The sequence below is a fragment of the Bos javanicus genome, chromosome 3, assembly GCF_032452875.1.
Source record: "Bos javanicus breed banteng chromosome 3, ARS-OSU_banteng_1.0, whole genome shotgun sequence".
NCBI classification, from domain to species: Eukaryota; Metazoa; Chordata; class Mammalia; order Artiodactyla; family Bovidae; genus Bos; species Bos javanicus.
Window position 1 is genome coordinate 117080820 of NC_083870.1, and position 21219 is coordinate 117102038.

At 46.6% G+C, this 21219-nt stretch overlaps 1 protein-coding gene across 3 annotated transcripts in view; it reads right to left on the reverse strand.

The window, feature by feature from the left end:
- Window positions 1-20964, reverse strand: part of COL6A3 (collagen type VI alpha 3 chain) — a 73247-nt gene extending 52283 nt beyond the window's left edge. The window contains exons 1-7 of one of the 3 annotated variants that reach the window (XM_061412717.1): window positions 20847-20964; window positions 18830-19447; window positions 13306-13908; window positions 8732-9316; window positions 6077-6676; window positions 4192-4764; window positions 1513-2121 (exon numbers count right to left, since the gene is read on the reverse strand). In XM_061412717.1, coding sequence (XP_061268701.1) covers window positions 1513-2121; window positions 4192-4764; window positions 6077-6676; window positions 8732-9316; window positions 13306-13908; window positions 18830-19447; window positions 20847-20934 — 3676 coding nt within the window. In that variant the 5' untranslated portion in view covers window positions 20935-20964. The remainder of the gene's footprint in view (window positions 1-1512; window positions 2122-4191; window positions 4765-6076; window positions 6677-8731; window positions 9317-13305; window positions 13909-18829; window positions 19448-20846) is intronic. The other 2 variants (XM_061412718.1, XM_061412719.1) reach the window with 2 other exon arrangements.
- Window positions 20965-21219: the final 255 nt, after the last annotated feature.

A 21219-nucleotide genomic window follows, 5' to 3' on the forward strand; every position in this document is an offset into this window, starting at 1 on the left:
ATCACCAGCTCAGATTTAACTGAAGAGGGAAAGGTGTAGATGAAGCAGAATGAGGAAAAGGTAGAAAATAGTTATCCTGAAGAGGGGGAAAGCAAACGGACCAGGAGCCACACTGCTGTAGAAACGTGCTTATGTTTAAAGAAGCTGCCACACGCGATACCAGCATTTCCAAAGTGCCTTCCTGGGAGCGCCACTGCCTCAAATGCACCACAAAAAAGGTGGTGGGTGGGGTGGGGGATAAAGTCGGAGTTTGGAGTTGACATATACGCACCACTATATTTAAAAAAATAACCAACAAGAACCTACTATAGAGCACACAGAACTCTACTCAGTAGGCTGTGATAACCTAAATGGGAAAAGGATTTTAAAAAGAACAGATATATGTATATGTATGACTGAATCACTCCGCAGTACATCTGAAGCAAACACAACATTGTAAATCAATGGTATTCCAATATAAAATAAAAACTAAAAAAAGAGAGAGATTCCTGCAGCCAAACAAGTTTTGGAAAGTGCTCCCCTATTGTATGGGGGACACATAAAACACTTCAACTAGGGAACAGCCAACAAAACCCTCACTGCATTTATCCCACAGCTTCCTCCAATTTATTGGATGGTGAGCCCTGTAGAACATTCCAAGGAAGGCTCACAGGGAGTGCTGTTCTGCGTGGACACCAGCGAGGGGACGCTGCCCCCTCTCTCACCCACCCTAATGGTTTCCTGCATCTACTTTTCTCTCGATTGCTTTCACTCTTCCCTCCCCGCCTGCCGACCCCAGCCTCCCCATCCCTGGATGCAGATGCTGTTGTGAGGCATGTGAACCATGCAGGGGTGACGTTGTGTGTGCCTGTTCTCCACTGTGCCCTCCCAACCCGAGGCCCCAGGGAGAGGAGCTCCTCTGTGGGCCTTCTTGGAAGGGTGGGCCTATCTAAGCCCCCTTTCTTCTGCATCAAGCCTGGGGAAGCGGAACAGGAAGTAGAATAAGCCGAGGTCAGAAGAGCCAGGCGGCCCTCCTGCCAGTTCAGACACTCCCTTCTCTGCGCTGAGCAAATTCAAACGCCATCTTCACACTTGGGCTCTGAGAATACCAACATTTCAGAAACGGTGCCCAAGCTTGACAGAGGCAACTGGGATGAACACCTTCCCTGACCATCGGAGGCTGCCAGCTGAACCCCCAAGGGTAACGAGGACCGGGCATTGCACGGGAGTTTTATCAACTAGATGGCCCCTCTCTTCAGTTATCAGCACAGAAGCCTTCATGCAGAGTTAGGGGTCTGAACTGTAAACCAAGCCCACTTCTCTTTTGAGACTTAAATTTGGCTAAAAACACGACTCTCGGCCTCTCCCCAAGTCGTTTCTGGCCACCAAGGCCAAGCGGCTCCTAATTCTTCATGTAAGCCTAGTTTCCACACCCCATGGAGGAGGAAACAAAACTGAGAGGCCTTTGTAACCCGCAGTCCCAATAGCCCCAGATATTTTAAGGAAGGAAGTGCCAGAGAATTGGCTCCTTACCCGGAGTCGTCAAGGGGGTGACAGACGCCTGCAGCCTGCTCAGTTCCTCGCGGCTGAGCTGGGTCACTCTCTCCGAGATGACCTGTTGGATGGTCCCCAGCTGCCGGAAGGTGGGGATGACCACGGCGAAGTCCGGGATGAAGGAGAGGGTCTGCATCTCCGTGATGTCAGCGTTCCCAATGCCGATGCCGATGGGCACGGCCCCTCCCCTCCTCAGGACCACAGAGGGGCCCCTCACGTCATCCCCAGACCTATCGGCCGTGAGGACAATCAGGAGCTGAGGGACACCTTCTGCTATGCGGCTCCCAGCGGAGCCCACCAGGATGTTCCTCAGGACGAACTCCAGGGCAGCCCCTGTGTTGGGGGCTGGCCCGCCCAGCAGGGTCAGCCCACGGATGGCTCCGACCACACTCTGCTGGTCCATGTAGGAATTCAGGTAGAACTCGGGTCTGGTCCGGTCGCTGTACTGCACCACGGCCACGCGCACCCGGTCTGGTCCCACGTCCAGGCTCTCCACCACTCTCTGGACGAACTCCTTCAGCAGTGGGAAGCCGCTCCTGACACCCTCGGAGCCATCAATCAGGAACACCACATCCTTTTCAACTGAAACTACAAGGAAGACCGCCTCTGTGACTCAAGGCAGAAAAGGGACAATTTCATACCAACCGTGGTACGCTGAGTAACAGCCCCCAAAGATATCCAACTCTGAATCCCTGGCATTTGTACAGAAGAAAATGTTCAGGGGTGGTTAAATTAAGGATCAGGGGCATGGGGATATGTACTGGATTATACAGGTGGATCCACTGTAATCAACCGCATGTCCTCTAAAAGGCAGAGAAGAGGATTAGAGTCAGAGAGAGAAGATGTAAGGAAGGAAGCAGAGGTCAGAGACAAAACAGGATGCTACCCTGCTGGCTCTGCAGATGGAGGGGAAGAGGCTGTGGGTCACAGAATGCAGGTGGCCTCTAGACCCCAGAAAAAGGGTTATCAGCCAGGACCTCCAAAAGGAAGGTTGACATCTTGATTTTAGCCCAATAAAATGGGCTTTGGATTTCTGACCTCTAAAACTTAAGATAGTAAAATCATTCTGTTTCAAGCCATTGAATTTGTCATTTAAGTCAAATTTGGTGGCTTTAAATTCTAAAGGAAATCAACTCAATAAACATTGAAAGGACTGATGATGAAGCTGAAGCTTCAATACTTTGGCCACCTGATGCAAAGAGCCAACTCATTAGAAAAGACCCTGATGCTGGGAAAGATTGAGGGCAGGAGGAGAAGGGGACGACAGAGGATGAGATGGTTGGATGGCATCACCGATTCAATGAACATGAGTTTGAGTAAGCTCCAGAAGATGGTGAAGGACAGGGGAGCCTGGCCTGCTGCAGTTCATGGAGTGACAAAGAGTCAGACATGACTGAGCAACTTAACAACAACAACAAAAATCACAATAATTTTTTAAAGCAGCATAGGAAATTATTAATAATAAAAATATCAAAACTTATTTTAGAATTTTTGTATGTTTGAACAGTATCGTTAACATTCAAAGCTGTACTCAAGAAGAAATGTTGAGGGGCGGGGAGAGACATGGGTTGGCAGAGTCTGCATAACCATCACACCTTATAGATGAGAGATTTCAAATGATTTGCTGCAAGTCACAGCAGGTCAAGGGAGGGAAATGTAACCCAGATGTCCAGTTAACAACCCAAAACCAACAGAAATGTGCCCAATCATCATTGAAGAGAGGCTCTAGGTTCTGCATTTTCAAATCAAAGGGATTATATGTGAAATTAATTACGCTTGTTACTACGTTTTTATCACCCAGTGGAAAGTGGTTAAACATGAAGTCATGGTAACGAAGATTAGTACTCAGAAACTTTAATATAGCATTTATAATGGGAATGCGCCTGCCTCAATTCATGCTTTCTATTTCTAATGAAACTAGAGAATGAATTATAACAGTGATCTCCACTTAAAATAAGATATTTGGGAAATATGTGAAGAAGAAGACTCTTAGTTCTAATGGAACCATGTTACATGCCTTTTATTATGCATATAATAAAAGTATTGGTTTTGGGAAAATAAATATTTTTCATCATTGATATGTCTAAATCTTTATAATGCATATTAGGATGAAACAGTCTAACGTCCTTAAAAGTGATCACCCTGATTCTTCTGTTTTTCCCTAGAGAGAAGTTAGAGAGCCAACTTGGGAACAAAAAGTCATATTTCATTGCAAGGAAATCAAACAAGTCAATGCTAAAGGAAATCAACCCTGAATATCCATTGGAAGGACTGATGCTGAAACTCCAATACTTTGGCCACCTGATGTGAAAAGATGACTCATTGGTAAGGACCCTGGTTCTGGGAAAGATTGAAGGCAGAAGGAGAAGGGGGTGAAAGAGGATGAGATGGTTGGATGGCTTCACTGACCCAATAGACATGAATCTGAGCAAATACCAGGATAGTGAAGGACAGAGAAGCCTGGCGTGCTGCAGTCCCATGGGGTCACAAACAGTTGGACATGACTTAGGGACTGAACAAAGAACAACTGCAAAAGTTATCGACCTTTCTTGGAAACCAAGGAGGGCTTCTACCTGCAGACCTGGAGCCAGCAGCCTAGAGTCAGCTCATGCTGGGGAGAGCTGGACTGCAGAAGCAACCAGATGTCTTGTGCCTTACCTGGTGCCGGTGCCCCATTTTGCACTGATTTTAAGAGGTTCACAATCTGTGGTTGCAGGTCTCCAATCTTAGGAAGGGACTCCGCAACCAAAATAAAGGCTGGGGATGGTACGATCAGCTCCAACTCAGCAGGGTCCGCGTTTTTCGCCTGGAGGATGAAGGGCACCACCCCGCTCTGCTTCAGGTTGAGTGCGGGTGTATCCACCCGGTCCGATGACTTTCCCGCCACCAGCAGCACCAGGAACTGAAGCACTCCATCCTCAATCCGGCTTCCAGCGGACTTCACAAAGATGTACCTCTGTGCGTAATCCAAGGCGTAGCCCAGGTTGAGGGCTTTGCCCGTCTTGAGCTTCATCCTCTTCACGAGATTCAGGATCTCAGGCTTATTCTGGTGCTGGTCAAAACGGGACTCCACCTTGACGTCATCACTGTACTGAGCCACTGCAACCCGGGTCCCCTCAGGTTTCACATCCAGCTCGTCGATGACCTTGTAGAGAAAGTCACGGGCGGCAGTGAACTGGCCCATGAGGTTGGCTGAGCCGTCGAAAAGGAACAGGATGTCTCGCTTGCTCTCTGCAACAAAAGTGGGTCGTGGGGCACAGTGAGGGACAAAAACACAATAGGCTCCAAACCGACCTCAGCCCAGCACTGCCAGCTTTCAGTCATGGGAATTCAGGCAATTCACCTGATGATCACTGTACCAGCAAGGGAAGAGAAAACCCACACCAGCTGTCATTCAAATGCCCCCTCTCAAAGCAGTGCATCTGTGCACAGGGCTGGGACCACTGGACCGTTTGCCCAATCTAGTGCCCTGCTTCCTCAACGCTGCAAGCCAGAGAAAGGCCTCGGGGGTCTGTTCTAGCATCAGTGCCAATCATTCTGGGAGAACAGATGGTGTTTTCAAATTGTTACCAACTTCTGAAAACATGGTACTTATCATCCTTGTGCTTAAAAATCAATTCTGTCTCTAGTGACAAAGGCTGCTATGGGTTATCCACCCAAGTGTAACTGACACATAATCAGGTGTCATCAATGCTCTATTTGGATTCTCTTTCCATTAAATTTGAGGTTATGGGTTAGAACCCAAGATAGTGTCTATCACGACTCTGTGGGTAAGGATCTCTGTCAGTGACTTCCAGTCTGCTGTGGTCAGACTACAGAAAACCCAGCAGCAGCCAGTCAGGGGCTACAATGTGTCACATGAATATTATTTTCTGTTCAAACCACTCTTAGAACTATTTTGATTAGGCTTCAATGGGCTCCATCTAGCTACCCATCTGCGTGATGTCAGCAACTGGTGTAAGTAAGGGTCCATAACTCATCATCTTACTAATTTGCCACCATAATCATCATCACCTAGGCTGCCTTGGAAACCACTTTACCATCACAAAAAGACACAGCCTTTGTTGGGTTTATGACAAAAATTTTTCTAGATACAGCAGATTTGGAATATAAAAACATCCTATCAAGAAAATCAATTCCACTTTTAAATGTTCCCAATGTATACTCATGTATAAAAGGGGATCCAGCTTTCTCTCTGTTTTTCTCCCATTTCCATCCGGATTTGCACGCCAGTATCTTCAGAGACATTGGGGCAAAAAAAATAAATAAGTAAGTAAAAGCTTCTGAATCCAGGGTGGGATAACCTGGGTAGAACATAAACTGGATTTTCTAGACGTTCAAGGACAAACACCCTTTAGACAGAGGACCTAAGCTTGCTGGTACAGTGTCTTGAGCCTCCCTTCAAAAATCCATGAACCAAAGGGACCCCATCATCTCTGCACAGCTTGTCGCCAGCCTCTGGAGTTCAGCCCGGGCCACCTGCCCACCAAAGAGGTGTCTGGGGGTAGGGGAGAGGGAGCCCCGAGCAATCGCAGAGCTTTACCTGGCTGGGCAAGAGGCACCTCCTCCACACCTCCGCTAACATAAGTGGTTAGGGGCTGAATCAGCTGTTGAGGCAAAGCTGGCAAGGAGCTGAAATCATCCATGAGATACACCAGGCCCGGGTTAAAAGCAATCTCCTCAAGCTCCGCCCTATTGGCCTGGCTAGTGCCCACACAAAAGGTCAGGATGCCCTCGCGCGCCAGGGCGTTGGCGGCTTGCAAATAGGAGTCCTCAGACTGCCCGGCCGTGAGCAGGAGTAGCAGCTGCGGCACGTGGTCCTGGATCCTGCTGCCGCCAGCTTCGGTGAAGTGGTTGGCATGCACATAGCTCAGGGCCGCGCCTGTGTTCAGGACCGACCCCCCCTGGAGCTGCATCTGCCTCAGGTGAGCTAGCAACTCTGACTTGGTCGGGTAGGTGTTTAGGGAGAACTCCGTCACCGGAGTGTCACTAAATTGCACTAGACCGACCCGAATGTGGTCACTTCCAACATCAAGGCTGTTAACTAGGTTCATGACAAAGTCCCGCACATAAGGGAAATTGGTCTCTCCGACGTTGGACGATCCATCCAAAAGAAAGATGATATCCCTTTTGTTTACGCGAACTGCAGTGGAGCACAGAAAACACAGTGAGACACACACAACTGCAGAGGGCTTCCTCATGTGTGCCCACATGGGCACACATGCCAACACGTAGAATACAGAGAACACCAGTGAGGCCAAGCACGTCCATCTCATAAAATATGGCAGAAGGCTGCATATTTTCCTCCAGTGGGGGCTGGTGATCGTGAGGGGTACTGATAGCCGAGGTTACGAAACCCAAGTGGGTCACAGAGTGACACGGTGCCAAAGCTAGAACGTTTGCAACCAACCGCAGTGATCAGCGTCCTTGACACGGAGCGTTCCTTCTGCGGAAATGAAAGCTACAAGGGCGCTGTGTCTTTCAGCATCGGTCAGTTTACAGCCACACACAGAGACAGGTTTACCTGGGCGAGACTGGGTCCCCCAGGGATTCCCCCTACACATCTACACAGAGATTTTCACTTACAGACAGATTAGAAGTGTTAGCCCACGTTAACCTGAGAACACGAGTTCCCTAAGGCTAAAAAAAAAAAAAAAAGGCAATAAAATTAGGTTGCTCTCATCTTGAAACATTTCTAGGAAGGTACATTTTTCATTCTCTACTGAGACTCCTCTACGGGGAGTCGTGGCCTTGCCAGGCAATAATCCAGCAAGTGCCCATGAAGATTCCTCCTGAGTGAGATCACAGGATGACTGAAACACATTAAAATGCAAAGAAACTCTTTGCTATGCTTGGCCGAGGCGGCCTTCATGAAGAATAAAAGTGAAAGTCGCTCAGTCATGTCCGACTCTTTGCGACCCCATGGATTATACAGTCCAGGGAATTCTCCTGACACTGGAGTGGGTAGCCTTTCCCTTCTCTGGGGGATCTTCCCAACCCAGGGATGAAACCTAGGTCTTCCACATTGCAGGCGGACTCTTCACCAACTGAGCTATCAGGGAAGCCTGAAGAATCAAAAGTATTTCTCAAATCAGAGTGTTTTCCCCAACACAAGCCACTGGAAAAAAAAAATTATTTCCCATCTCTTCCCTGATGTTTCACTAAAATTGGAACCTAACAACTACTTTTAGCCTATTTGTTGCATCAAATTGAACTTCAGCTATGAAAGTGTAGATTAGAAGTTTTAAGGAAATGAGAGAGAGAGAGAGAGGGAGGCAGGCTTTTGGAAGACCAGAGTGCTTGATGAGTGAGCATGCGTTCATGCACCGTGGGTCATGCATCGAACATTCTTCCAGTGGTAAAGGTTGTGAGCCGGGGAAGCTTGTTTCCGTGATATCCATCTTCATTAAGGACGGTGAATTGCACTCATTCAATTTGTAAGCTCATAGATCACTATTGTGTCTTTAAAAATAACTGTTCACTGATAACCATAATAAAGGAGGGGTTTGGAGAACCACTTGCTTTTTATCTGCATACTCATCCCCTTACTGTGTTCCCCATTGAAGGAATTCCTTCAAGAGAGGAAAGGGTGAATGCTCTACAACTGGTCAGCTTCAGACCATTTACAAGTGGACCATCTGCTTGGGAAGGGAGGAGCCAGGCTATAGCTTGGTGGTTGGGAGACGGGGGGCTGGACCAGAGTCACCAGTGCAGACAGAACACTGGGACCTCATGAGGGGTCAGGACTGAGAAGTGAGCGCCTCGGCCAAAAGCTTTGGCCAAAGACAGATGGCCCCTGGTCCTACAGTTTAAGTGACACGTTCTTACTTTATGACAGTTTATGACACACAGTTGTAGCACAGGGCATTTTAAGTCCTGTCTTTGTCAAGTCAGGGTATGATGAAACTCAAAGTAGATCTAGTTGGTGACTTCAGTTTCCATCATTTAAGAGTCTGATCTTAGTCTAACACAAAATAAATTTGCTTATTCCCCAAAGGCTCTGCCTGGAGACAACCCGATCACGTGCCTGACTCCCCACCCCCACCCCTTGCAGACCACCCTATCACATGTGTATCTCCGCCCTATCACGTGCCTGTCTCCACCCTATCACGTGTCTGACTCCCCACCCCCACCCTGCAGACCGCCCTATCACGTGTGTGTCTCCCCGGATCGCGTGTCTGGTTCCCCAGCCTCGTACCTTCAGTGGTTCCAGTGAGGGTCCTGAGAGGCCCGAGCAAGCCGGGCAGCACGCCCTGCAAAGGGGCGGGTCGGAACTCGGTGGCAGTGAACACCAGGGAGGAATCGAAAGCGATCTCTTCCAGTTCAGCCTGGTCAGCCACCTTGTTCCCGACGGCGAAGGCCAGGATGCCGCTCCTCTTCAGCTCCTGGGCGGGCTGGCTGACCGCATCTAGGGACTTACCGCCTGTAACCAGCACCAGAAGCTTAGGGACCCCCTCGGCAGCCCGGTAGCCGGCCGCCTCCGTGAACAGGTTGTTCCGAACAAAATCCAGAGCGGAGCCCGTGTACAAGGCTGAGCCATCCAAGGCCTTCATTTTCCGCACGGCGTTTATGACCTCCCTCTTGCTGGGGTAGGTATTGAAATAAAACTCTGGCCTCACTGTGTCTGCATACTGAGCCACTGCCACCTGGATAAGATCCTGTCTGATCTCCAGCCTCTGGATGACCTTGGCAATGAAGTCGCGGATTGCATTGAAGTTGGTCAGTCCCAGTTTGGAAGAGCCATCCACCAGGAAAACTATGTCCCTCTTGTTGACTTCAATGACTGTAGGTAGCAACGTGACAAGGTAAGTGGAATGGCCTGGCCCATCACGTTCAATATGACCCTCTACATAGCTAATTCCACCCAAGGGGAGCTCCAGTTGTTCTTGCCAATGTCAAGTCCATGGGAGCCCCTGAGGGATTTATCCTAACTCACACATGAGTAACAGCCGTGTCCTTCCCAACTGCTGGCAGGTGGGGCTCCCCAACCCCCCTACCTTCTCTTAGTATGCTTTACAAAACAATCATTCAAAAATCAGTGTAGTTTTATTCACCATGTATTTAGTATGTTGTCACTAAAAAAGGCAGAAAGCTCTTTTCTGCCAGAAATCCATTGCTGGGGCTTTAGAGGCGAGGATGAAGCCATGGCTCAAATAATTAAAGAAGTGATCCTTTTCTGCTCAGAGGGCCTTGTGTTTCACAACCTTGACTTCATAAACACCTATCATCAAGTACAAAACTCGAAGAGCACCAACACCCTAGTCCCTTCTTTTCTCTGGTCTGTGCCTTGATGTTTGCAGTCAAGGAGAAAAACACTAATTATTCAGCATCATAATCAATGTCAAAAGGAAATAAGTGTCAAAACTAGCAAGTGGCCCAGAAGTATTTTTATTTAAGAGACCTGTGTTGTGAAGTTCCCACATTACGTGTTAAGGTTAGGATAACTCAAAGACAAATCACAAAGCAAAAATGCTTCAACAAGATCACTGCCTCAAAGTGACTATGAACTTGTGTCCACCTGTTGTATCAGCTCTCAGGCAACTTGCCTGAATCTCAGGAACCAAGGCTCGTATCAGACCTCAGCACCTGATCCAGAAACCGGAGCAGGCTTCTGAGACTTGTAAGATGGTAAACGGTGCCCGCAGAGGCAGGTGTGTCTGCAGCTTCCTGGATGATTATCTGAACGTGAGGAGGCCTCCTTGCTCCATGCAGTCAGGTGGATGGTGTGTAACATCCTAGTTTACTTAACGTTTGACTGCATTGCCATTATTAGTCTAGAGTCTCTTCTTTAAAAGAAACATGTAAAGTACCATATACACAAAGCACCCAGGGATAGGCACGTGAGGACCACCGCTTTGGCATTAAGTTGTGGTGTCAGCAGTGTATCCCGAGTCCTCCAACTCTCCGTGGAGGCTGCAGACACGTGAAGCCACATCCCCTGCCTCCTTCCTCTCCCTCTCTCCACAGGTACATAAAAGCCACATTTCAGCTGTGCAGGTAATCACGTGTGTGCCTCTAGACACATGCAGACATTAAGCACACCTGAACACATGCACTGTCACACACGCCCCGTCTATACTGTAGGTGCAGGTGCTGAAACCATAAATGCAGAGCTTCCTGTCCTCACTGAGATGTATGAACATGTGAACAGATGCAGAGAAAGGCAGATGCCTTCATCTGCCAGTCACCGGGCTGACTATATCCCATCTCCTCCCCTCCCCCCTGCTCCAGGAAGGGACTTCCTCTTTCTGCTGTGAGAGTCAGGGCCCCAGCAGCTCTGTCTCCCCTCTTTCACAAGGTTCTGCTGGGGCTTGTGCACAACCCCCTTGTCGAGGTGACCCTGAAGGTCCTGTAGCCAGTCGGCTGTAGCCCTCGGCTCCCTGTTGACTGACATCCAGCAGGACGTCGAGTCCCCTTCTGCCCTCACAAGCCAGGACTGGAAGTGGTCATCTCTCTCTTGCTCCTAAGCAACGTCGCCTCAAATGTCCAGTCCCTGCAGCCCTTCCTTGCTGCTGTCTTCCTCTGCAACCACCTAGGGTGACTCAAGTCTACTCTTGGGCAACTCTTTTCAGTGACTCAGGGACCCCAACCTCCAATAAAGCAGATGCTCCTGTACCCTGAGCTTCACTGAGAAAACAGAAGCCCCTGGAAGACTCAGCCAAGCTGGTGATGCTCACCCCCTAAACCAAAGGTTTCTCTAGGCGCCCAGGCATCAGGGAACTCCAGCCCACCTCCTCTCCACAGTTCTGGGTGGGGCCAGGCTCCCTCTCGCTGCAGGACCGACCACCTCCCCTAGCACCTTATTCCCTCTGCTTCTTTTCTGCTCTGTCCTGCAGTTTCTCTGATCAGTCTTCCCTGGGCACTCTCCTACAGCTCTCTCCCTCCTTCTTTCCAAGACAGCCCCCTTTAATGTCCTCCTCTGGCATACTCTGGGAGTAGTTTTTTCATCTTTTGTGATCTGTCTCCCCATTTCACTGTAATGAACCAGCGGCCACATCAGTCTGGTCCACCAGCACTGGGGTCTCCAACGCTTGGCACGGTGTCTGGCACATACCTGATCGCCAAGAATATTTGTAGAATGTTTACAAATGAATTGCAGAGACTAAAGATGTTTTTGTAAGTGTGGAGTGAGAGTTAGCTAAGGAAAGCTGAGATGAGGGCCTGGATTGCCATGGATAAGAACGAACCTGAAACTTCTTCTGGAAGTGGTCATCTCTCTCTTGCTCCTAAGCAAAGTCACCTTGAATGTCCAGTCCCCGCAGCCCTTTCTTGCTGCTGTCTTCCTCTGCAACCATCTAGGGTGACTCAAGGCTACTCTTGGGCAACTTTGGGCAAACTTTCATCCTTTGTCATCAGTTCAAAAAACTGGAACCCAGAGAGGCTGTGTGGCCTGCCCAGGATCACGCAGCTGGGTAACGTAAGACCCAGTACCAAAGGTCCAGTCTGCTGCAGTGGCACTTCCTGAGCATTTACAAAACCTATGGAAGTTGTTCATTTGTTTCCAAAAGCATGCCAGCTGAGGGAAAACCCTTAACATACTGTATTTCAGTCAGACAGGTGTCTGGAAATATCAAGAGAATTTTCAGGATGTAATTTTGCACCAAATCTTAATTTACCCCACCCAACAATATGCCTAATACCACTGGCAATACAGTCTCTGAGACAGGTGAGGTTACCAGTGGAGGGAGCTGGTGCACCTGAGTCCGTCAGACTTTTACCTGCCACTGCATCAAGAGCCACTGGGTTCTTACTTAAATTTTGAAATATACCTCCCCCCTCCCACATTTGTGAAATGTATTTTGTTATATGACTCCAATCGGACATTTTTGCCAAAGGCCCACCATCTCAGTGTAGAATCTCTCCATCAACAGAATTCCTCTTCAGTTCAACAAGAGGAGGGGAAAAAAAGTTCCATAAAGACCCCCAAGTGAGAGCTTTGTTATTTCTTACTTCCAGAAGTGCCACTGCTGCTACCCGTCACTAAAGTGACTCTGGGGAGACAGTTCTCAGAAGCCAGCACAGTCTAACAGTCTGACTTTCAGCGCTCAACCCTGTTATCCTGCAGTAACTTTCTCATAATCGCAATGATCCACTGAGATCCATTTTTCAGACGAGTGCAATAGAGTAGATCACTCCTGCGTGTGTGTGCTCAGTCGCGCAGTCGTATTTGACACTTTGCAACCTCATGAACTGTAGCCCGCCAGGCTCCTCTTTGCATGGAATTCTCCATGGAATTCTTGTTTCATTTAAATAAACAAGACTACTGGAGAGGGTTGTCATTTCCTCCTCCCAGGGATCTTTCCCACCCAGGGATTGAACCTGTCTTTCCCCTGTCTCCTGCACTGGACAGATGGATTCTTTACCACTGAGCCACCTGGGAAGCTCTTGATAAGTAGATGGTATAACGATGTCGCCACGGGGTCGCAAAGAGTTGGACACAACTGAGCGACTGAAATGAATGAATGAATGAATGATGGTGTTGAATAACCTCAAAGTAACAGGTTTGTTGAATTAGCCATGAAAGCACACTTTCTTGACAACTTGTGTTCCACCAAGAGCTTTCCATGCACTCACAGATCTTTGGGGGTTTTCTGGAACACGACAACCATCCCAGACACCACATCCAAGAGCTAGCTCATCTAGGAAGGACTGGACCATAGGTACTTACAGGTTCTCCTGAGGCGAATCATTCAGCAAGGCACCAGCCTGACTCCTACAGAACCACACACAGAACACCCACTACCACACAGATGGTGAGAAAAGCATACGTACCTTGGGTGACAATGGTTGGCGGTTGCAAGACAATGTGCCTTTGGGCCACGCCAACAATGTACGGCAGTAATTGTTCCTGGACGTCCCCAAGGCTACGGAATTCCGGGACAGTAAACACCAGGTTGTCATTGGTAGCTATGTGCTGAAGCTCTGCCTTGGAGGCGGCCTGGGCTCCGAGGCCAAACGAGAAAACGCTAGCCTGCTTCAGTGCTACGACCCCGTCTCGGATCTCATCACTAGAAGGCCCAGCACTTATGAGGACCAGCACCTGGGGAACCCCTTCCTCTGCTCGGCTGCCCCCCGCCCGGGTGAAGTGATTCTCCACCACAAAATCCAGGGCAAGGCCAACATTGGCCAGCTCTCCACCAATGAACCCCAGGGCCTTCACTGCATCCAGAACCTGAGCCTTGGTGGAGTAGCTGTTCAAGGAGAACATGGTTCTGGGCTCATCGCTATACTGCACCACCCCCACTCGGATCTGCTGAGTTCCAATTGACAGTCTCTCAAGGAGATTTACAAGGAAGTCGAGAATGACTGCGAAATTGACACTTCCGGTGTTGTTTGATCCATCAATAAGGAAAATAATGTCAGCAGAGTCTTGTGCTTTAAAAGAGAGAAATGCAAAAAATGTGAAAGCATTAGAACAAGTGATCACATGCATCGTTCGGTGTTCTGACATGTTTCTTGAGAAACCAATAAGAAACACGAAATATGGACAAACAAACACATGTTGATTAAGGAACGTGAAATTCTCTTTTAGTTCTGCATTCTGAATGGATAAGAGGCAGCTTCTTAACAGAAATGATGGTGTTCAGTAGGGGCATTTATTTAATAGCAAAGTTTCCTCTGCACCATCTTTGTAGTTAAATTTCAAAAGATCATGTTTACTTTTCTGGGAGAAGTCTTGGGTATATTCTGAAATTTTCTACTGAATTTGGAGGGAACCATAGATGCACAGAACTGTGTCTTACCTGACCTACAGGAGAAAATAAAGGACTACAGTAACAAAGGTCGAAAGATGATTTTGAATTTCAGGACATTTCTGTTATAATCCTCAAATGATCACAAGAATTTTCTTTGTCCAAATAAATCCACAGCACAAAACAGAATCCCAGATTTAGGCTTCGGTGACTCATTGTCCCAGTATGTTAAATACTTGATTCCTCGAGCAACCATTGTTTATGCTTTGCTTTTCTTTAGAAACCAAAATGGCTATGGACCTTCCACTTTGGAAATATGAAAAGAACTACATCCCCAGTTTTTATTCAAAAATATTCGATACGTTTGGGTTAATTTTTTTCTCAAATAATGTTTTCATTGTGTAAAACTCAAATGCAGACCTGGGGTTGGGATGAATGTTTTCTTCATTGATTTTTGCCTTTGCCTCTATATTCAATCACAAAATGCAGAACAATGTTAAGCAGAGTGATATGAAACCAGTCATGACATAATTATCCAACCTTATTTTTATGACACCCTAGACCTAGCATAGACCAAGTGCCTGACAGGACCATGGGGATCTGGGCAACCCAGAGTTAGAATCAGCTCTGGGCTTGGACAAATGGACATAAAAAGGCTGACCGAGACCTCTTTTCTCCTCACGATGGCAAACATGAAACGTCCATTCTGTGACTGAGAATGGGGGTTTCACAGAAGCACTGAGCAAGGAATTGCAATCAATAAACTACCAACCTGGGTGGAATATTTCAAAGCCTCAGCTGGAACGTTTAAATCAGCCTGATTTAAACCATAGGAAAAGCAAAATTATTGTAGCAAGTGTTTTTTTAATAACTTAAGTGTGTGTTAGGAATAGGCAGAGATTTTATGTAAGCATAGACAGTATTTATAGTTTGGATTTTAAGAAGCTATATTTGGAGTATAATTGTATTATATGTAAACTCATTCATTCTGATATTTGTAATGACAGTGAACATTTTATATGTAAAATTAATTCTTCCTGGTACTAACAAAATTCCTTTTATTTCCAAATGGAAACAAAATGCAACTCTTGTCTCATGAGATGTTCTTGTCCAGGCTTTCTGCTTGGGTAAACTGAACCAGGAATGGCTGGAATTAGGATTACTGGAATGAGAACTGGTCTTTTTCTCTGCTTACAGGCATAAAACCCCTAACAACAATTTTGCAGAGGAATTCCTTGCATAGGGAAAGATACTAGTGTGGAAATATCTTGTAAGATCGTATAAGATACTAACTTAGCCTTTGCTAAGAATTCCAGAGCATTTTACTTTTTGGTGGAACCACAAGGTTCCCGAGGGACCTTTGGGAGGATGTGGCTCCAGCAGTGTGAATTACACTGCAGACTATAGTGATGGCTCACTTTGTCCCAGGAGTTCCAGCCTCCACAAACCATACCACAAAATTCCTCAACACTGCCCGGACCTAAGCCAATAACCCTGAGGGACAAAGGAAGATTTACCCCTTAATTACCAAAGCAAGACCTTTTCAGGAAGGACTAACTCTGAGCCTAAGATCAATAGAAGAAAAATGACCCCTAAATTGCAAGATGACTCATTCCTTATTAATACTTCCTTTTTGATTGCAGTTCACAGTAGAATAAATAAGATAAACAAACACTGAGGGAAAACCCTTGAGCGTTGTCTTCTAAAAAGCTGAACAGCAGCAGGTCATAGAAAAATGTTGGATAATTTGTCATCACTGAAAAAACAACGTTGTTCTCTTACGCACGTGATGGGACACACACAGGGCATGCTGTTATCCAGGAGAGCCGAAGCCTCAGACAGACACACGTTCACGGGTTCTTGTGTACAGCAGGGCACACCAGGGACCAATATTAACTCTAAGAGGAGTCAGATCTCTCTAACACTTAACATATGAAACTGTCTGGTTTTCTGCTTTTAAGGCTCATGTATTAGTATCACACCCTCAGTGGCATTTTCTATGGAAAAGTTTCGAAACATCCATGGAAAAATTGAAGGTGCTTTCAACATTGTTGGAAACACTTTTCTTGAGCACACGGGTGTGGACACAATGCCTTCTTTAGCTAGTGGGATGCTCCTTTTTTCAAGAAAAAATATAAAAGATCATATTTGTATTTCCTATGCAAACACAAAATCGCAGATAGGTTTTGCTAGTTTTCTAAATCTTTGTTTTGTAAAGAAAAGAAAATTCGTCCTCACTGAATGTAGGTCACCTTTTTAGCTTTTGTTATAGTATAAGCTTTTATATCTTTGTCCATTTATAAAAGAGATTTTTAAAAGCACAACTTTCAGGGCTTGCTTGAGTAGAGTTCATTAAGAACAGTGATGATCATATGTATGTTGGTGGGGGAAAGTTACCTAGTGAATAGAAAATGGAAAAGAATGGCCCTAACTTATTAGCTATCTCCATAATGGCTTCCTGACTACCTTTTCCAAAAACTCTAAGAAAGGAATTTTTTTTTCTGCTGTGGAACACGCAGTGGAACATGATACAAGAGAAATTGCAGAGTGAAGTTAATTAGAAAGACAATATAAATGGATTAATATTCCACCCTGGAGCTGCTAGTGGCTTGGGCACTAGAAGACAGAGATGCTTTCTTGGCATAAAAACAAAGGTTTTGTCATCTGTGTGGAAAGAGACTATATTGATATCAAGGCTTATTTTGCATTAATGTGGTAATCTAATTGTTTATCCATTTATATAATGGTTAAACATAAAGGCAAACTCATCCATCCATTATCCTGAATTGGCCAAAACATCAATAAAGAGAAGATGTTCCATTTCGCTCCTAATCCTCTTCATTGATTTTGACATGGATGAGTTGAATTCAGAAATGCAATGATTAGTGAATTACTGATGCTGAGGACATTGTAGCGAATGCAGAAGGTCATTAGACTTGCCATCTTGTAATCTCCTTGTAACCTGCAGTGTTTGGTTTGGGGTGCTCGCGGAGTCCCACCTCCTTTCCCTATAATCTGGCAGAATTGACACGAGTGTCACGATGCAGAGGTGAGACACATCATTTGAAGTAGGGAATGATCTTCAGGTTTAATGCAAATTATCCAGACTGTCCCTCACTCCTCTCTTAGAAGTAGACCCACTGGTAGCGCCATGAGTCCTTCCACCCCTGTCAAAGCTGACATCACAGGTAACCCCTGGGGAAACCATCTTATGCACAACTTCTGGGACAAAATTAGCTCAGCTTACTCCACACTCCCAAACACCACTGTGTCTCCCGCTTTGTCATCTCTTATTGAAATGACTGATGCCAGCTCAAGCTGAGCTCTCCCAGCTTCTTCCCTTTCCACTTCAATATCTTAGCTACACAACCCCTTTCTTCTCCTTTCCCTTCATCCTGGGGGATGCACATCTCTCCTTCTGGAGCTCATCTCAGTTAAGGGGCCCTTGGTTGCAGCCTAACTTTCTGCCCATTCTCCTAGAATTCCCTCCACCCTGCCTGTTGCTGATGAGGAAACCTAGCCCTGGGTATTGGTCAAAATCGCAGTGTTGCAACACGTGTGAAATTTACGTGGAATTCCTTCCCTATGAGTCACTGGCAAGAAAGCTAATGCAGGTGACTGGTTAAGTAACTTGCCAGACAGTTAGTTCTCTGCATGTCACTGGACATGAACACACATCCAAAGTCCTTGCATCATCAGGACACTGACAAGAACCACTGGAATCAGAAGCATCTCTGTGGGTACAACGATGGTGTCAGTGAGGAGGAGAAGTGAGAAAACCCCATCCAGAGCCAACACATAAGTGACTTCAGCTCCTGGACTCAATTCCTTCAAAATAGATTGGGACTGGATCATCTCTAAGGCTTCCAAGAGCCGACTCACTGGAAAAGACCCTGATGCTGGGAAAGATTGAGGGCAGGAGGCTAAGGGGACAACAGAGGGTGAGATGGTTGGGTGGCATCACCGACTCAATGGACATGAGTTTGAGCAAACACCAGGAGATAATGAAGGACAGGAAAGCCTGGCATGCTGCAGTCCACGGGGTCGCAAAGAGTCAGACACAACTGAGCAACTAAACAACAAATCTCTAAGGCTTCTCACAATTCTGAGTCCATCAAGTCTTTGAAATAAATTCTGTAGCGTCAAAGAGAGGAGCTCTGTGTGTTGCTTCACTGGACCCAGAAGTGGATGCCCGCTTCCCCTCTCCCTTGAGCTGTTTCAGACCCTGAGCTTTCTTTAAAGGAAATGGACTCTTTCCCAGGAACAAATGGAGGGACTTTTGTCAAAGTCCTGCCCAGCCATGCTGAGGCTTTTTGTCCAAGAAGCACTGCCTGTGGGGTCATAATATCAGGATGTGTATTTTTTGGAGTTGGAATATTAATTGTTTCAAAGGCAAAACTCATCTTGGAGGGAGTAAATGCTCTATTTTGGAAGGGGACGACAGAGAATACTCAAACCTTTGTTTTTAGGCCTGTGAACAGGCATCTCTTCCCTAATCCACCCCACCGCCTTTTAGCAAGAGGATTGCCTTAATGCCAGCGGTTGCCAAGCTTATCTCCAGAAGAAGAGCGAGGCAGGCAGCAGGTTGGTGGCGTTGCCATTACCTGTGATGTCTTTGGGGATCTCTGTGCCTCCAGCCCTTTCTGGAGCCATGGATGAACGCACACAGGCCACTAAGTTTCCTACTATGTCATGAAGTGAGGTATAATTCTCTAGGTTGAAAACATGCATATTGAGCGGTTCACTTGCTATTTCTTTTAAGGCTGCTTCATCTGCATCCTCAACTCCAATTGCAAACACGTTAACATCAGCAGACTTAAGTTCCGCTGAGGGCAGAGCAAGGCCGTCCTCCGAGTGTCCATGGGTTAACACTACGATAACCTGAGGGACTCCGTCACTGGCCCGGCTTCCGGCAGCCTCAGTGAGGTGGTTCTGCATTACGTATGCTAATCCTTTTCCAGTCTGATTGCTGCCCCCAATATAAGACATGTTGGAAACATGGGAGAGGACTTCTTGTTTAGAACGATACGTATTGAACAGGAACTCGGTATGTGGGTTGCCGTTGAACTGGACCAGAGCAAAACGGAAATCATTGTCTCCCACTGCTAAAGATTCTATAACATCATATAGAAACTCTCGAACAAGTTGGAAATGTTCCTTGCCAATGCTCCAAGAGGAATCCACTAGAAATATTATATCGGCAGCGGCACCATTTTTGACATCTTTAAAAGAAGACATTGGTTTAGATGTTTCTCTTGTTCAAGAAATGACCTCCCATCAGTGCAAAGCCTTCCTCAGCTCACTCAGTTTCTACGGTGCTGTGACTGAATTAATTTACGCCTCACGTGTGAGGCAGGTGGGGACACTGACTTACCTGAGACACAGGGACCTGGACACATGGACTCAGCAGCTGCTGGTGCCGTCACTGGCCCAAGTTCCATATACGATGACTGCCACACATGAACCAGTGTGGGGACAAACATTCCCTGGGGTGTCCTTTACCTCTAGATGATTCTTTGTGGCAGTTTGAACCCCAAGACCCACCTGATCAGACAGGAAGGATATCCTACTCCAGATAACCAAACATCACCTTAGAAGTTCATTCTTCAGTCTGGGGCCTTGGCAAAATGGAATACTGAAACATACTACTCTTTACCTGAACTAGTCTCCCATGCTTTGGGTAATTTGCAAGAAAGGTAAATGTCATGAATACATCTTAAGTGAAGAAGTCTTGTTTCAGAGCCATCTAAGCCCTCTGAGATGTTGAACAGTATTCACCCCTTTCAAAGATGAATCCAGGTCTCTCAAAAGTAGGAGCAGGAGGCTCCAGGTTCCAGGCTGTGAGTGGCTAGGGAGTGCCCTCCTGTCCTGGGCCAGGCTGGCTAGGCACGGCAGACTCCTGGACTCTACTTACCTGGGGCTGACCTGATGCCCCAACCCATGTTCCCCTGGCATTGGGGGTGGTCCTCACCTCCCTGCTAAGAACTACCAGATCTGGAGGAAGAACCCCATCAAGACAAGGAGAGGGACCCAAGTGAAACCTTCCAAGCTTATAATAAATGCACCATTCCTCATTTTCCCAAAACTCTGCAAGTTCTTAATAAGATTAGGTAGGATCTATTTTTACACAGTTTCAGGAAACTGATTTTTTAAAGATTTTATGATTCTAAATAAAAAATGTCTTTCTGTGTCCAGAATGAGAGAGAAAGACTAGTATTTATCTTCGTATTTTTTTTCAGAGAATTTAATTTTCACTCTAATCACTGTCTTCTCCAGGATTTATGTGCTGGGACACTAACCAGTGCCAGAAATGTGGAAAAGCTCTTCCGATGGTAAAATATTTTCAATACAAACTTTCTGCTCACACCCAATGTAAAAACAAACCACTTGCAACCCACCGCCAAGACAGCAAACCCAAGTTTCAGTTAAAAAAAGTCTCTCTCTCACACTTGGATAAAGAGGAGATGAGAAAGTCTGTAAAATAAATGAACACCCTGTAATCAATGGCTTGGCTCTGTCTTCAAGCCTATCTAAGCTGTGTCTCCAGCTCACGATGTCTGAGATCTAAAACAGAGAACACTGTCCCTCTTAATAAAATGAAGAGGTGATTCTGGATCTTACCTGGCTGTTGTTGACCACGAGTGAAGGAGAAGCCTGAGAAAAAGAGGCAAAGAATGGCCACTAAGGGCAAATGCCGATGCTTCCTCATTTTGATTGTGTCTAAGCGCCACGTGAGAACCTACGAGAGAAAGCGGGAGATGAGAGCCATCAGGTTTTGACTGTCCAGTTACTGACGAGTGAATCAAGGATTTATCCCTTGGATGAAAAATAGTTTCAGCTAAACAGAGACATGGAGTCTCTGAATCTAGTGACTGTAGGACTTTGGCCATAGCTAAAAAACTCTGCAGTTCAACCTTTTTTCTCTCAAGTTAAGGCAGGTAACCATAGCGTCTCATGAAGCATGTGGCAGAATGACAAAGGGTGCGGAGGAAGG